Source organism: Vanessa atalanta, chromosome 29 (assembly GCF_905147765.1).
Source record: "Vanessa atalanta chromosome 29, ilVanAtal1.2, whole genome shotgun sequence".
In the NCBI taxonomy this organism is placed as follows: Eukaryota; Metazoa; Arthropoda; class Insecta; order Lepidoptera; family Nymphalidae; genus Vanessa; species Vanessa atalanta.
The window spans coordinates 2,896,417-2,915,552 of record NC_061899.1 but is presented as its reverse complement, the minus strand read 5'-3'; the positions used below and the strand labels follow the sequence as shown (position 1 = coordinate 2,915,552).

At 34.6% G+C, this 19,136-nt stretch overlaps 1 protein-coding gene across 1 annotated transcript in view; it reads left to right on the top strand.

Moving 5' to 3' along the window:
- LOC125074993 overlaps nt 1–19,136 on the top strand; it is a 59,965-nt gene that overhangs the window by 30,245 nt on the left and 10,584 nt on the right. Inside the window, exon 2 of the mRNA XM_047686515.1 lies at nt 5,950–6,294. Within this exon, the coding sequence (XP_047542471.1) occupies nt 5,950–6,294 (345 nt within the window). The remainder of the gene's footprint in view (nt 1–5,949; nt 6,295–19,136) is intronic.

The window sequence follows — 19,136 nt, the reverse complement described above, 5'->3', positions numbered from 1 at the left end:
AACATAAAAGGAAACAGTGAGAGCTACTTTCTAGACTTAAACGACGACAGTAGTGAGATTTTCCTTTATTTACTTTCTAAATGTAAAGATCTGTATAAAAGAATTTGAAAATTTGTGTGTGTGCGTGTGTGTGTGTGTGTTAGTAGATTCACAAACTGTACAAAAGAAATTAGTATTGGATTCTTATGACCTATAAACGCTAAGAAATTATGAACATGAGATTGCCTCGTTGGTCTATTCATTGGCTTCAATAGCGTTCAATTAAAAGTTACTGATTTTTCTTGAAGACGAAATCTTCCAAGTAGTAGCCCGGTGTCTGTAAGTTTGAAGTGTCGGTGTACCTTTTTTATGAAAAATTAACCTTTCGTGCCTCGATAACCACGTAAAGCTATTGGTCCTGTGCCTTAAGTCTTACTGATCGTGGTCGGATTTGCGTTTCTACCAAAATATGAGAGTGGGGGACTGGTTTCGTAAATTCAAATCATTTGTAAAAAATACATTGGTAAAGAAGGTATATTATTCAAAACAAGATTATATAGATGATAAAAAAGCGTGGAGCTAATACTTGTTGACTTCCGGGCAGGTTATATTACATACATATATAATTGTATTTAACTAACATGACTGTATTTTTAAATGTTGATAAAGAGTAACTACTGAGTTTCTTGTCGGTTCTTCTCGGTAGAATCTACTTTCCAAAACGACTTTTCTACGATTCAAAAGTGTCCACAATTACTTTATGCAAGACCTTAATTGGATTTGTAATCTTGTAAAATATTGCTGTCTTTTTTATGTTATAGGAAGCAAACGAGCAGGATGCTCACCTGATGAAAAGTAATTACCACCGCCCATAGACATCTGCAACACCAGGGGGGTTACAGGTGCGTTGCCGGCCTTTAAGAAATAAGTACGCTCTTTTCTTGAAGGTTCCCAAGTCGTATCGGTTCGGAAAGCTGGTTCCACAGAGTGGTTGTCTGTAGGTCTGTCTGTTGTTATATATTTATAGTATTGTGTAGATATGAAGAGGAAATGTAAACTAAAAACTCAGAGACATTGATAAATAAGGCATATTATTACATACAAGATTATTTACATTTGACGTACTCTGAAATTGAATTGGTGGAAAAAGAGTGACTACTGATTTTCTTGTCGACCCGACACTCTTATTCATGTTCTCGGTATAATCTAATTCCCATAGCTAGCTTTAAATATAATTCAACAAAGTCAAAGTCAAAAATCTTTATTCAATATAGAAGTGTTTACACTTGCTTATTGATTGTCAAAAATCTACCACCGGTTCGGAATTTAACACCTCGGACCTGAGAAGAACCGGCGAAAGAAACTCAGCGGGATATATATTTTTTTTAACCATTTTCCATGTACAATGATAATTATATTTTAGTTATTTGAAACGGCCTGGAGGCGATCATTTCATTCCCAAGGTGTGCAGTCAACTAAAAAGTCATTAGTGTTGTAATAATAATAAGTCAGCAGTGTAACATATCGATTTAAAAGTGCATTTATGAGCCTACTTATGTAAATAATATTTTGAATTTGATAATTTTTCCTCGGTGAGAATGATTTCATCTTATTGAGATTTTGCAATCTTAAGCTGGGTAGGTCCATTGTGTCAAATCAAATGGTCGGCCAATCTCCGTGGTCGAGTAGTGTGTACACCGGTTTTCATTGGTACGCCACTCCGAGGTCCCGCCTTCGATTCCCTTCCGAGTCGATGTAGAAATTTTTTATTACTTTTCTATGTTGTCTTGGGTCTGGATGTTTGTGGTACCGTCGTTACGTCTGATTTTCCATAACACAAGTGCTTTAGCTACTTACATTGGGATCAGAGTAATGTATGCGATGTTGTCCAAAATTGTTACAATTTCCCTGATACAATAAGGGTAAGTTTGAAAGAAATGTGGACGAGAACAAAACGTTTTGCTACGAACTGCATAGTATTATGAAATCGTAGATCAATCTGTTGCTGTAACTTTATATTCGTGACCGCAAATTAACCGCAAGGGTCAATGAACCCCAGACGGTTGTTATTACGTTTATTGAAATTATATTTATTAATTATAAATGCTTTTAGATGTTAATTTTTTTTTGGTGTATAAATTCTTACTAATATCATAAAGGCGAAAGTTTTTGTGTATGGGTGTTTGTTATATTTGTAGAAAATATATAGTTGTCGCCCGTTGCTTCGCTTGCGTTTTGGTTCTCGTCAGGTGTTGGGCATAAAAATTAAAGTAAAACTTCATACCAAATTTTGTCAAACTCGGATTGGTTGTGAAAGAGCAACAGACAGACAGAGTTACTTTCGCATTTGTAATATTAGTATAGATAAGTACACTATAATTATACGATAAGAAATTAAAACAATTTGTAAACAACAAGATACGTAATTGTCGTTGTTGTCGCAAAAAAATGATCACTCACGTCGATGTTGTTTGACAGAACAATCACGATATTATATATCGTACAGTAGTATCATGAGAAAATAATCATTTCCCTCCATTGTCGTACGTATATCCGGAACAGCAGTGTTATTCTGTAAGAACTCACTTCGTTTCTCACTCATGAAGTGTAGGGGACTTATATATATTTATTCACTCACGAAAGCGCGTCCCTCTATGCTAAATTATCGGTTTTTGTTATGTGTTAGTGAGAATAAAGAGCCGAGATGGCCCAGTGGTTAGAACTCGTGCATCTTAACCGATGATTTCGGGTTCAAACCCAGACAAGCACCAAATTCTCATGTGTAATTTGTGTTTATTATTCATCTCGTGCTCGGCGGTGAAAGAAAACATCGTGGGGAAACCTGCATGTGTCTAATTTCAACGAAATTCTGTCACATGTGTATTGCGTGGTAGAATATGCTCCAAACCTTCTCCCCAGAGGGAGAGGAGACCTTAGCCCGGCAGTGGGAAATTTACAGGCTGCTAATGTTAGTGTGAGTAATGCTTGTGCTAACATTATGACTTAGTGTGCGTGATTATTAATTTAAGAATAAAAAAAGCAAAATAAATAAAAATTAAATATATGATAACCGAGTATACCCCCACCATCAGATACTCTACCGCTAAAGAGCAATATTTGTAGTCTATTCCAACCACAAGAGTACAAAAGCCAAATAAACAACATTTGAAATCGAATTGACGCGATATGATTGGTCGAGAGCTGGATTAATCTATGACATATTGGTGACGTTTTGAACGTCGACGAAATTTTAATCGTATCTTTAGAAGTGAAATTGAAGTGGATGTAAGTAGTTAAGTGTTGTATTATAAATAAAGATATATTAAGAACTATTATTAGCACATAATATTTTATTTTATTTTAAATGGGACAACCAACAGCAGATACAATATCACATCAAAATTAAAACATTACATATCAAAATTATCTTGGGAAATGTTCTACAATTTACAGGTAGTTTCACCATACAGTCAGGGTAAGAAAAGGTTCGTCACCTTAAGATCTATTTTCGTGTGCTCAGTATGCGCGATAACCTGCTTTATCGATTGAGTATGATATGATAAGTCGCATCTAGCAAAGAGTACAATAGCGTTTAAAAGCTATAATAATGCATCAAGATTCAAAAGGTACTAAGTGTTTACGGCTTGATAAAGGAACGAATTTGAAAACTGACGAAGGTTTTCTTACTCTAACTGTACAATATGTATTAAAGTAATCACAATTTGACGGGTATCCTTTAAATGTTATAATCCAACACGACGGCTGTCAAGGGACACAAGCTAAATGCGACTCTATTATCTATTTCTTCACTCCCAACACGACCAGAACGGTTTTCGTTACTGGTCCAACAGCTTTCCAAGGCATAGAACTGTCACTGAGAATTTCGTACCAGAAAAACCAAATAACTTTTAAGCTATAGATACAAGTCATCAGACCAACGAAGCATTATTGTAATCAATATCGCGTATAATTCTCTGATATCACGTTTGTGTTCTATGGTGAGCTTCGAATTGCGTTTACAGAATAGGTCTAAGGAACATTTGTCAATCATAATTGTCTTCCGTTTCCGACGCAGAGGATATGGTAGTTAGTTTCGAAAGCTAAAGATTGTATTGTTTTTTCTTTTCTATATTTAAATGTCATTGTAAATAATTTCGGTCACGCCTTTGGTGATTTTCTATGGTATAAATTGCCACGGGCTTAACTTATACCATAATACATTTTTGGGCTTGTAACATTTAATTATAATATGTATGTATTCATATTTTTTTTATGGTCGTCTAAGGTTTTTTTTACGCTTGTTATCTCAGAACTCCGCCATTTATGAACAGATTTGGAGAAATACTTTTTGCTGAGATGTAGGGTATTTCTTTGGTCCCATTCAAATATTATTTATTTTTGCTTGAGTTGTTTTATATGGTATGCTTAAGGGTATTTAGTATTTAGATTAGCATTAGCAGCCTGTAAATTTTCCCACTGCTGGGCTAAAGGCCTCCTCTCCCTTTGAGGAGAAGGTTTGGAGTATATTCCACCACGCTGCTCCAATGCGGGTTGGCGGAATACACATGTGGCAGAATTTCGTTGAAATTAGACACATGCAGGTTTCCTCACGATGTTTTCTTTCACCGCCGAGCACGAGATGAGTAATTATGTTGTATTTGAGCGTTCTATGAAAGTTTTTGTTTTATGTTCGTTAAAATATTGTGTTATATTTTGAGATTGAGATGTTCTGATAATCGTTTAGAAATAAAATAAAAATATAATAGAGTTTATTTGTTTAAATGCGTTTATTTATCAGTTTAATTTGACGAAATTAATCGGTATCGATTTTGATAATTTATTTATTGAGTTTTTTTTTAAATAAATATCAAGCTAAGACTCACAGAGGTGGAGAAGTTACGTTTAAAAAATAGGGCAGGAATATTCCATATTAATTGTTCGGTAAAACGTTATCCAATTTGTTTAATTATAAGTTTAAAAAAAAGGGGAGGGATATTCCATACTAATTGTTAGGTTAAACATCATATATACATAAGCAGCCCGTAAATGTCCCACTGCTGGGATAAAGGCCTCCTCTCCCTTTGAGGAGAAGGTTTGGAGCATATTCCACCACGCTGCTCCAATGCGGGTTGGCGGAATACACATGTGGCTGAATTTCGTTGAAATTAGACACATGCAGGTTTCCTCACGATGTTTTCCTTCACCGCCGAGCACGAGATGAATTATAAACACAAATTAAGCACATGAAATTTCAGTGGTGCCTGCCTGGGTTTGAACACGAAATCATCGGTTAAGATGCACGCGTTCTAACCACTGGGCCATCTCGGCTCTAACATCAATTTGATTAATTTAAACGTTAAACATCAATTTGATTAATTTCAAACAGATATCCTGTGTATATGTATATATAAGATACGAGAACATGAAAACTCTTAAAACGTCTAAATTTAAAGAGATGCTACAAAAGGGAGACTACTTATATTATAATATTAGTTGTTGCGCACGTCTTTGCTCGTTTTACGCGTTGGTTGTCATGTATGAGGCCGTCAAAATCGGCCTATGTCCAACCATATGATTTTAGTGATAGTTTTTTTCCACCAGTACATTTAGTACGTATTGTTATTGTTAAAATCTTCTCTGAAAGGCTTTATAACTTCTAGTATAAGTTTGAGTAATATTTTCAGATAGGCATTTTAGATGCACTCACGAAGTTGCGCCCATCCTCGTTAAATTATTCTAAATATAATCTTTTTTGCTGTCTCTACCCCTATGTTAATCGTTTAACGCACACCAATACTTGAAAGAGCGTCACTCACACTAATGCACGTCAATAACATTTAACATGGAGGGGCGGGAATTAGTAGTTAAGAGATTATTACACCATGTGTCTTTCTCTGTACAGATTATCTTATAACCTTTCTGAACATTTCACTTCATGTTTTTGTAATTATATTTATTTTTTCTTTCCAGGATCAAAAGATCTACGATGTTCCGTGTGAGGTATCCCGTCCGCCGACTCCAGATTTAATTAAATCCGACTTCCAAAGGCTACGTGATAATTTCGAGAATGCGACCCATAAAACCATTATACAGCCGATTAATTTAGACGATAAAGCCGTAGACCCAAAGCCGATTATGAGCAAGAAGATTTGGAAGTCATCGGAGAATGTTACGGAGGATTTCAAGAATGTTAAACGGCAAATTGAGAAGAAGTTCGCAACGGATGTCAAGAGGTACAAACGTAATGAAAGAGGATCGAAAACTTCCCTAAGTCTGCCGAAGAGGGAGTCCCAGCTCGATGTTGATAGAGAAAATGTAAGTAAAGTATTTTGTTTTTTTTTCTAGAATTTTCGGAAGCAAGAACTTATTATTTAGCATGGCTAGGCAGATGGGCAAATAGCCACCTGGTAACAAATGGTCATCAATTTTACTTCACTTTTTTATCATTGATATAATTTTGTATTGGGTAGTATGCCTTATTTCTTAATGTTTTTTTTTTGACATGAGCCTTGAAATTGTTTAACTGGTCAAATTAAAAATAATTGGAATCTTATTATAGAAACGAATACCAAGGGATGTATTAACTTAACGAAGTCGGAAATTAGGTATTATTAGATTACCTTTCCTTATTATACATATAAACCTTCCTCTTAAATCACTCTGTTTATAAATGAAAAATTCATTAAAATCCGTTGCGTAGTTAAAAAGATCCAAGTGTACAAACGGCAGTAAGCGACTTTGTTTTATACTACTTAGAGTTTATAAAACGAATCCTCAATACGAGTAACTATCACCCTACACTTGAAGTGTATATATATTCAATTATGTATTCATATACGTCGCCATGTGTTTCATATTATCGTACGGACAGACGACCACTTACAGACAGATGAAACGGTATAATTTCTTATAGATTCCATGTATGTATGTATAGTTGTAATCGTTCCAGGAAACCCATTGACCTCATAAACAAAGGTCAATTACGGTGAGGGTATTTTTCATTACAGGAAAATTAGAAGTTTTAGAGATTGTGGGCAAGTATTGCAAAGTTATTAGAGGTGGCTGAGTTATGGGTTCAAACCCAGTTCACCAATGAATTTTTCAATTGCCGATTTTGTGTTTATAATTCGTCTAGAGTTCGATGGTAAAGGAAAACATCTTGAGGTAACCTGCACGTCTCGAATCAGCGAGGTGGAATACGCTCCAAAATTTACTCCTCTAAAGAAGAGCCCTTAACCCAACTGTGGGAGACTTACAGGTTGTTCGTTGACTGACATTTCGTGCAAGGAAAGCATTTTGAGGAAACATTCAAATGACTTTCCACGTGTACTTATATCCAAAACACTCATGAACACTGCTGTTCCATCTCTCCTTATAAAAGATCTCATTGCATATAAAACCTATTTCTTAAAATTTTACTAATACTTCGAGCCAATAAAGTATCAGATAAATAAAATCTTTAGCAAATGACACATCTGATGGTAAGCGGTCACGGCTCACACTGGCTCTCTGAGATATATTAACCAATCTTCAATTTGCAAACTTTGGAAACTGTGAAGTCCCTTTGAAAATTACACTGACTCACTCAAACCATAAAACGGAATACAATTATACTAAGTATTGCTATTTAACGGTAATAGGTAATGAGTGGGTAGTACCTTAGATTATTTATATATGTGTATATGTCACCGTAAAAATGTAAATACCGTTGGATTGTAATCTATCTCGCGAGATTGTGATCTATCGAAAGATTGTGAACCGTGACATACTACTTACAATTTAACGGATTACGTTAAATTGTCAGCAGTATGTCACGTATGTAGTATGTTACGTAGATTATAATCCACCGAAGCCAATTAAAGTTAAATTATAAAAACTCTAACCTAACCGAAAAGTCATAAACTATCGAAATTTTCAACGTTTTATTTTGAGTTAAATCACCGTTCACAATATTTGGGCATTCAGTATTCAAGAATTAAAACGAGCCAACTTTAGTCTGTTGGTGTGCGTGACAGCCACGTTTCAAACTAGACAAACGCAATACGACTTTACTAGTGTGCGTGTACGTAGTGGCCCATCATTGGTTACTATTTTTCGACGCGTAAGCTTTGACATTTTATCTTGACATATAATCATAGCGTAACTCAGACTTACTTTAAAGCCCTACCAAGGATACTATCTAGTAAAATTCAATAATGTATATTTAATACCTTAACACGAAATATTCCGTACAATTGTTTGTTGTTATCAAAACAACCATTGTCTTAATAATCTTCAATTGTGGGAATGTACTAAACTAGTAACCTTAAAAAATCACATTGTAAAATCAATCTTATCGCCTTGATGACAAAGTCGAAATTATCCGTCAATTTGTATGTAAATGTAGAAAAGAGATAGGATTAGGACATTGGTCGTGCCAAAAAGGGACAGCGTTCTATTACTTAGTGTAATTGCTTCTTGTACAGTTGGATAGAAAATTGTTTAATGATTATGGTATTATTTTTAATGGTGTATTCCGTTATAGTACGGTACGACGTTTGAAATGTCGTGTATACTATTATTATTAATAGGTAAAAATTATCTGTCTGCATTTCCCCTACATATATCATTAGGAATCGAAAAGAAACTATCATACCAAATGAATAATTAAATATAATTCCTTATCGAAAATATTAATAAAATTATAATACGATCTACATACGTAAGATCCGTGAACAAAAAAATATAATTATACTTACAAAAAAAATATAACTACCAAAAAATATTATTAAAATTAAATATTTATACAATCTCTGCCTACCAGGCATATATGTAGCGTTGAAAGTATATCCTAGTGATTGTATAATTATAAATGAAATAAAATTTAAACGTGTTTTAAGCCAAAATCATCTTACCTTCGTTTGCGTCGCCCTTGACCGAAAATTTAAAGATAGCCATCTGATGATCAAACAGACGTACGAATGATACTTTCTATAAATGTAATATTATTGTAGGCTGTGTCAGTTTATACATTACAATTTTACATACATTAGCAGCCTGTAAATTTCCCACTGCTAGGCTAAGGCCATTTCTCCCTTTGAGGAGAAGGTTTGGAGCATATTCCACCACGCTGCTCCAATGCGGGTTGGTGGAATACACATGTGGCAGAATTTCGTTGAAATTAGACACATGCAGGTTTCCTCGCGATGTTTTCCTTCATCGCCGAGCACGAGATGAATTATAAAAACAAATTAAGCACAAGATAATTCAGTGGCGCTTGCCTGGGTTTGAACCGGAAATCATCGGTTAAAGATGCACGCGTTCTAACACTGGGACATCTCGGTTTTTGTTTCAGTTCACGCTTATTTTTTCTTAAATTTTAATTAATGGTTTTCATTTGTCTTTAATTAGTTTAATGGTTTTATTTTTTAAATAATTATTATAAGAGACAAGTATTTGTTATTATGTCTAACAGAAATCGTCATAGATATTTGCCAGTATACTGTGATCCGAGTTGACAGGCGAGTCAGCCTAGTACAGGTACAAGAGACATAACATCTTAGTTCCTAGGGCGCATTAAATACATACTAAATGGTAAATATTTCGTACAGCGTTAAAACTTTTAACATAAACACTGAATAATTTTGGCGGGACATTGATAACTATAAATACTAATAATATTTGATTATAAGTTCAAAATAGTTAATTTTTCGAAATAATAAGTCATGTTAAGCTTTCGTATAGCCAGAGTTAGTTTCCAGTTGTTTTTTTATATAAAATCATAATTTCTAACATTTTTGTTTCGAAGTGTACATACACCCATAGAACAGTGTGTACCAAAAATGCTATAAACATAAAAACTAAATTCATACTTAACTTAATAGAAGCGGACTTTTTCCTATACATTTTAATAGTAATAATACCTTTATAATGGAAATGGTACATGAAATATGCTTGGAAATAAACATGCCATTACTTGGTTGTAGGGCTTTTTGCAAGCCCGTCTGGATAGGTACCACCCACTCATCAAATATTCTACCGCGAAACAGCAGTACTCAGTATTGTTGTGTTCCGGTTTGAAAGTTGAGTGAGCCAGTGTAAGTACAGGCACAAGGGATGTAACATCTTAGTTCCTAAGGTTGGTGACGCATTGGTGATGTAAGGAATGGTTAAAATTTCTTACAGCAACATTGTCTATGGGAGGTGGTGACCACTTATCATCAGGGCCCATATGCTCGTCCGCCATCCAATGCTATAAAAAAAAAAATTACATGAAAATTACTGGGCCTAAAAGATACAAATGAACAAACAGATAAATATAATGTGTGTAATATAAGCATCGAATCAATTGAGTGGCTACTCTTATGGATTGATTCGTGTGTTTAATAACGCTAGCACCATTTATTGTTCAAGTGATTAATTTGTTTTTTTATATCACCTTGAAAAACTCGGATAAATTTACATATGTATATCGAAGTTTTTAATTTGACTTCGGTAATAAAATTAATTTAAATATTGTAAATGCGTAAGTTACTCTGTATGTTATGCTTTCACGGTTAAAGTGAACCCAAGGTAGGATATAGAATCTTACTTTTTATGCCTAACGCCTTACGCCCAACCGTACAATCGCGAGCGAAGCCGCTGGCGACAACTAGTGAGGATATAGAGTAATAATAGGTAGATTAGTGTTTATATAGTACATAATATAGCTTAGCAAATCGCTTGGAATATGTTAATCTAAGGTTTATTTACTTTTACTCTTTGTTCGAATGGAATAATATATATACATATATTTTTATATCTGTGTGTGTATCTAGTATTGTGACCAAGCGTCACATGCCATTTCTTTTCCGTTACATGTTCTGTGCTCTGGAACAGTGGCTATTATCTCTGAGTCACGGTCTATACAAAAAAAAATGGCTGCTAAATATCGTTGGTTTATATGCTGTTGTTCTAAATAATTTGTTTATTATTAAATTTAATAATTATTTATAAAAAATACTCTATTATTAATAAGGTTCATTGGTAGAGTATTTTTATTGTTATAAAGTGATTGGGTTTAAGTGGTGCATGTCGAAATGATTATTTGCGACTCTCAAGTCACGTATAAATCAAAACTGTTGTCGTATATGTAAGGTATCGTAAAAAAAGCCAAACTGTAGAGCAAATATGTATGAAGGAACTCGAAACTCAACTCAGAACGAGAGCGTTGCATGTGACATTGATTATAATAATTATAAGGATTCATGTATCAAAATCTCGTATCACCGTAAGTCAGTTGTCAATATTTCACGAGTGAGATACGAAATTCTGAAATAAAAATTATTGGGCTGGGTGAGATGTGAAAAGATGACGTATGAAAAGAGTGGCTGAAAAGCTATTAATAGAAGAGAAAAATATATATATAAATAAGATAAAGGAAATAACATTGTTAACAGAGTATGTGAATTGTATTATGATTTACAATATTTATTATTTTACTTGTTATTCCCTAATTAATCTATGTTCTTGAAAATTTACATAAATATTATCAAGCAAAAATGTGTGGCATGTAAACCCACCATTAATGTAGTACAAGGATTCCACAAACTAGCGGTTTAGTTGAAAATCGAACGGCGATGCGCGTCGTTTTCTTTTCCGGCGCCATTTTGGAAAATATCGCCTTTTTTTTTCCCGTCAAATGTCAGTGAGATAAACAACATGGGCACATAACTATAAGTGAATTTAATAAATAAATAAAAAGGAAAAAATTAAAGTTCCTACAGTGATGTTCCATTAAATATCGATAGTTTAATTTTTTTCTTATAAATGTTAGTGAAGTGCATTATTATTGGATTGTAACAACAATGAATATTATTGTATGAAGCTTCAAAGGTAATTATAATGTAAGTACGGGATATTACTCATTGTTATAGCAACGTTATTAATTATATCTGCACGTTTGTTTGTAAATATTTTTGTTTAAATACGGTTCTTTAATAAACTGTGAAATTAAAAAAAAAAAAGTTGTTAAATATCAGGGTGGTGCAACAAGATTCGTATTAAGGTACAGGTAGGTCACCACGCCACATAGACATTTGTACATCATCCCTGACATCACCAATGTGGTAACCTTGGGGACTAAGATGGTATCCTCTGTGTCTGTAGTTACATTGGCTCAGTTAAATAAGTATTGATGCTAGGCGGTTGAATATACGAAGTTATTTGACACTACCCAGCTAGGCACAGAGTCCTAACAAGAAATATTATCAATGACTTTCCCCCCTATTTATTGTATGCTATTTTGGTCGCTAATTGGTCGAAATTCGACTGTCAGTCGTTGTTACCAAATCATAACATAAACCAATTCGAAAGATTGGAAAAATGAGACTCAGCTGGACGATACCTTGTCATTATAACAAATAAAAAAAAAACATATGTCAAAATAACGTCATTGTTTTTCAACTTTGACATAACGTGTGTTGTCATTAGCAGTATGAACGTAAACTATGAACGTTTGAAATTAACTATGTTTATATGTGCGTGTGTCAAACGCGTGGTAGTGTGTGTAATCTTTTTTTTTTTAATTGAATCAATAAATATCTAGTGTATCTATTATAAATTGATATTATAAATGTACATTTTCGAAAGTAAATCTTTCTATTACGCTTCCAAGACCGAGCCCTTTTTTTGCAAACCACGCGTTGTTCGTGGTGTTAGACATGAAAAATTATCCTTTCATAGGATTCAAGCTTACATACCAATTATCATCAAATTCGGTTCAGGCAACGGACAGACAGACAGAGTTAGTTTCCCTTTATAATATTACTTTAGTATATATATATTAAAATTTGACCTAACACCTGCCCCCGACCATACTCGGAGGGACATGAATAAATGTGAAAGTTTGTATGTTTTTCAACCTACCACAGTTCATCACCCAAATAGGCTTCGAAAGGCACAACAGTTTGAAACACAAAGACCGACTTACGGTACATTTGTATTCAATTCAGGCGACGGGTATTAATGTTATCTATCCAACTTTCATTATTGTATAATGTTTTATTTTTATTTTTGTTGGTGTTCGCATATTGCAATTTCGACGATAATGTTTTTTTTTGGGGACGAAAACATGTTTGAATTTGTATGTCTTGATTTTCAACTGTTATTGTGACTGTAGCTATCGAACAACGTTGATATACATAAGGAAGAATAAAGTACTGCCTTTGCCTACTTAAATTTAAAAAAAATAAAGTAAAATAACAGCTTGTTGTAGGTTTCCCAGTGCTGGGATTAGGTTTAATATTCCAACACGTTGTTCCAATGCGGGTTTGTGGATACACATGCAGTTTTCCTCGTGACGTTTCCCTCACCGGCGAGTACGAGATGAATTATAAACACAAATTAATTACGTGGGTTGAACCACGGTTTTTTGCCTATTTAATATATGTAAGTGCCGAGATGGCCCAAAGTGTAGCTGAATCTAGTTAGGAAGATGTTAATTTACACAGAAATTAAAATAACCTCTGTGGAACCAGCTTTCGCCGGCGGTTTTTCCGAACCGATACGACTTGGGAACCTTCAAGAAAAGAGCGTACTTATTTCTTAAAGGCCGGCAACGCACCTGTAACCCCCCTGGTGTTGCAGATGTCCATGGGCGGTGGTAATCACTTTCCATCAGGTGAGCCTCCTGCGCGTTTGCCCTCTATAACATAAAAAAAAAAATAATCTACTTGGTGGTGGTTTTGTGCCAACTCATCTGTGTAGATACCGACTTATCTATCGCTAAACAGCAATACTAAGTATTATTTCGTTTCGGTGTAAAGGGTAAGCTGGAACAACATCTCAGCATCGAAGATGTAATCTATGTTTACATAGACAGTCTTTAAATTTCTCATTGTTGGGCTAAGGCCTCCCCCTTTGAAGAGAAGAGTTGAGGCATATTCCATCACGCTGCTCCAATGCGTGTCGGTGGATACACATGTGGCAGAATAAGACACATGCAGGTTTCCTCACGACGTTTTCCTTCACCGCCGAGCACGAGATGAATTATAAACACAAATTAAGCACATGAAAATTCAGTGATGCTTGCTTGGGTTCGCATCCGCAATCGTAATATGCACGCGTTCTAACCACTGGGCCATCTCGGCTCACATATATATTTAATATGTTTAATGGTGCCGTTAACATTACGTGATTAATGCCCTAAGTCTATTTATATTTAATGAAAAAATAACATACAGTACTAAATATTATGTACACTAGAAACAGAACCAACGTGATAAGCTTGTCTTAAGTCAAACAATGGCGGCTAATGATAGTTGATCACGCACGTGCAAGAAATAACCCGATGGGAAACGACGGAATAGCGTTATGATGTTTTTTTTTAATTAATTGTTTGATTATGGAAAATATCCATCCATTAGATTACCATCATCATGGGTAAACCTATTAAATAATGGTCCGACCTAGAGTCTGAGCCCAAGAATATCTACATAATTTCTACCTATTTAATCGCTTAAATTATGACAATGACATATTTGCTAGAAAAGAACGAATGAAATGAACGAATTAATGTTTTTTTTTTATGGCATTGGTTGGCGGACGAGCATATGGGCCACCTGATAGTAAGTGGTCACCACCGCCCATTGACAAAGGCGCTGTAAGAAATATTAACCATTCCTTACATCACCTATGCGCCACCAACCTCGGGAACTAAGATGTTATGTCTCTTCTGCCTGTGATTACACTGGCTCACTCACCCTTCTAACCGGAACATAACAATACAGTGTACTGAATATCTGATGAGTGGGTAGTACCTACCCAGACGGGCTTGCACAAAGTCCTACCACCAAATTTACCCAATACTTAGTACTTGATCTCTGTAATTATGACTATGACAAGTTTGTTACAAACAGCTTGAACTAAGAAAGAACGAATGAAATGAACGACTGTATGAAAATGGATACATTTTTTAAGTACAACTTTATTCTAGTTTTCATTTTTCATCTGTTTGTCTATCGATAGTGCGAGATAAGGGCGATGAGGTGACTAGTGTGACGTCACGGAGGCGTTGGTATGTGTTACGTAAGAATTTCCTTGATTGATTCATGGTTTGTTTAAAAAAGGAATGTATATACTTATGTTCATACTATGAAAGTAATATGTAAACACGATTGAGTGTTTTTTAAAAACAGAACATGTTCGGCGTTCTTTTTTTTAAATTATGTAATCTCAGCGAAACGTTAAATAGCCTTTTTCAAGAATTGGGCTACCATAAAAGAAAAATAAGAGATTCCAATATCCGTCTGTTAGTTCCAGAGATTAGCATGTTCAAACAAATATAATCTTAAACTTTGTTACGTATATATTTTTTAGAAAGAGTATTAGTATATTACCGTTGTAAGGAATCACTATATTCCTGTTAATTCAGAGTATGTCAATGAAGTGCAATGGATTTTATAGGTATACATATATCCTGCCTAGATGTCAAATACTAAATCCATGCTTTTTAATCACGAATATAGTCTTGTATTGAGTAATATGCCTTATTAATCCATATTTTATTTTTAATGAGGTTTAAATATTTTAATAGACCGACTTAACCAATACCGTGCCTCTAAAAGGAGGTATTAATTTTGCGATGTCGGAAACTAAGCTCTTAGTTAACGTAGGTAACGCATCGCGGTGTAAAAGTAGCAGGATCGATCCTGAGCCCTTGTGCTAATGTCGTACCCACTACTAACACAAGTGATAAGTTTAGGGTAAATAGGGATATTAGTAATTCCTTAATTAATATGGGGCATTGCTATTATTCTCTTAAAAAAAAATGCTTAAGGGGGGAAAATTGGGTGCGATTGTTTGTGTGCTATAGGAAAAGTTTTATAAATTACCCGCAATTCACAGAAAAGAAATCTGCTAAGGTTCTCTTTGAATATTTCCGCAATGTTATCAAAATTTCCTGATGTAAAGAAAAATATAACATCTATTAGTCATCGTGTTATTTGGACATGAGTCAAATTGCTCTATAAGGGCATTGTATACGCATGCGCGGAATGCGTAACGATACTCAATACAAATGTATAGCGGACCTAAAAAATTGTATTCATAACGAAGCGAGTTTTCGTTCGCGAGTTTTAGCGAACTCGTCGTCGTCGACAGAGTGAGTATACAATCATAATGTAAAAAAAAACCAATAATAATAATTAATATAATTATTATTTATAAATAAAAAAAAAAAAACAAAATTTGGTGTTGACCTCAAGACATGCGTTGACCTTTGAGAAACTAGTTCGTTTGGAAATCAATCCTGGGTGTGGAATCATATCATGGTTAATATTGTAATGCTTTCGATCTAGTTTGGAAAATTTTAGTTTTTTTATAGCATGGCTTGAAGTTTAAATGTCATCTGTATGTGTTCACTACTGCACATTGGTGGCGTTAGAAATTTTAACCATTTTTATTTGGGTCTTGTGCAAGCTCGTCTTGGTATATATCACCCAATCATCAGATATTCTACCGCCAGACAGTACTCAGTATTGTTGTGTTCCGGTTTGAAGGATGAATGAGCCAGTGTAACTACAGGCACAAGGGGCATAACATCTTATTACCCGAAGTTGGTGGCGCACTGGCGATATAAGGAATGGTTAGTATTTCGTACAGCGCCATTGTCTATGGGCGGTGGTGACCACTTACCATCAGGTGGCCCATTTGCTCGTCCGCTTACCTATACAATAAAAAATACCAACCATTGCAACTGAGATGTTATGTCCCTTGTGCCTGTAGTCTAGAGTTTTTATGTCAAATATACTTAACTAGTTTACGCCCGCAACTACGTCCGTTTGTGAATGTAATGATATGGATAGATACAATTATTTTGACAATTATTTTTTTAAAGAAACAATGACAATCATTGTATAGATACGAGGCAAACTTATAACACCAAGTTTCTGATTTCACAAAGTATAGAATAGACTAGAGAATATAGAATAATATATAAACATATAGAATAGAATAGAGAATAAGACTATCTTTTTGACTCGGTTTCATACGGGTACAATAAGGTCTATATACAACTTTAAGATTGAAGAACAAAGATATACTTTAGATATTTTTATTCAACTTCACTTTTGCCCTTGAAAACATATATTGGCGCGCTTTGGGGGTAAAATCTATTTGTGTGCCATGACACTCTTCCCGTCATGCACCCTGTTTACAGCCGCTCTCTACTCCCTCGTGTGTGGATATACTATATCAGGTGCATATACTATATCCTTCATTGCTGTATATTATTTTAATGATAAGACTAACTAAATGTTATTTTATTTGTATTTTCTCTTGTAGTGGTTCTCTTAAATTCTTTAAATAGCGATGTTTTACATACGTCCGCTGTCAATCCCGTGACATTCACGTCTATTTTAATGAAGTAGATAAATGTCACTTGAAGGTCACGTTGGTATGGACAAACGCTCCCGTATAGACAAAGGTTATCCTTAAACAACGTAGTAACGGCGCAGAGTATTAATTAACTAAGCAATCTTACTATTCCTATAAATGCAAAAGTTTGGACCGATGACTGTATTGCTCGATCACGCGAGAACGGGTGAACAGATCTCAATGAAATTTTGTGGTACAGAGATAGATACTCTGGAATCGCATATAAGGTACTTTTTATCCCTAATGTCTGTACATCTCAAATTCCTTTACATGTGGGCGAAGCCGCAGTCTGAAACTAGTACATTATAAATGTAAAAGTATAAATGGATGTATGTTTGTTATTCAATCACGCGAAAACGGCTGAACGGATCCGAATAAAATTTGGCTCATAGATAGATTATATTCTGGAATAGCATATAGGTTACATCTTTCAGGAGAATAGCTTTTAAAAGTTACACACTTCCCCCTCCCCTCTCGCGGGTGGAAACTAGTTATGAAATAATTTTAAAAGAAATACTTTTATTTTTATAAAACTCACTGAATGATAACAGATGATATCTTAACTTGTAATTACATTTACATAATACGTAATGAGTTTAAGCTATTTGCGTTTCGTTAATTAAGATTCTAAAGCCGTTGGTCCTTGCTCGATCACCAGTCGTAATTGTTTACTATAATAATTCAAACGCAGTTAGCTAATGTACGTCGCCGTGGTATACATCAGAATAATGAATTTACTTTTCTTTATTGTATTATTATATTATTTACTAATGAATAAGGGGTAATTTTTGTCTGAATTTGAAAAGTACGAAGTCGGTAATATGTTATCTATATGGAAACCTGCATGTGTCTAATTTCAACGAAATTCTGCCACATGTGTATCTACCAACCTGCATTGGAGCAGCGTGGTGGAATATGCTCCAAACCTTCTCCTCAAAGTGAGAGGAGGCATTAGCCCAGCAGTGGGAAATTTACAGGCTGTTAATGTACATATGTATGTAATGTAAGGCCGCAAGTTTAGCTAGTTAGTTATAATATTAAAACGATGTTTAAAAATCTTAGCAAAATATTCCAATGAATATTTTGTGATTAGCGAATGTATAAACAAAGAGTTTTATATAATTTTGATAACATATTAGGCTGTCATGATGTATGTACGCATGTACCTACATAACAATCTCTGTACTAATTATTCGCAGTTAAGATTATTCGCGGTAAGTTTAAAGGAATCTCTTTTTGTGTCATGCGGCGTCCGTCTGTCTGACGGTTCAATGTTTTGGAGGAGTTATCGCGATTGTTTTTAGTGATGTCGATAAAAAAATATTTTTTTATCGATATATTTTTTTTTGTCGACGTTGCATTACTTGAATGTGGAAATTGTTATACGCTTTTTATATTTCCATTTAAAATAATTTCATTTCAACTCATTTACTAAGTAGGTACGTTGCAATCCTATAGTTTTTTTTTTAATGTTGATATTAATACTTAATTGTTATCATAAATGTAGCTTTTATTATAATTCTATCTGATTATGCCGAGGTAGTCAAACAGACAGAGAACGTTGAACGTAACCGAAGTCTTTTTAAAATATATTTATAATTAATCTTGTGTTTTCTGGCGGTTTTTTCAAATGATACGGGAACTTACGGATACTTGGGAACCTTCAAGAAAAGAGCGTCCTCCTTCCTTAAAGGTCGGCACCTGCAAGCCCCCCGGTGTTGTAGATGTCCATGGGCGGTGGTAGTCACTTTCAATCAGGTGAG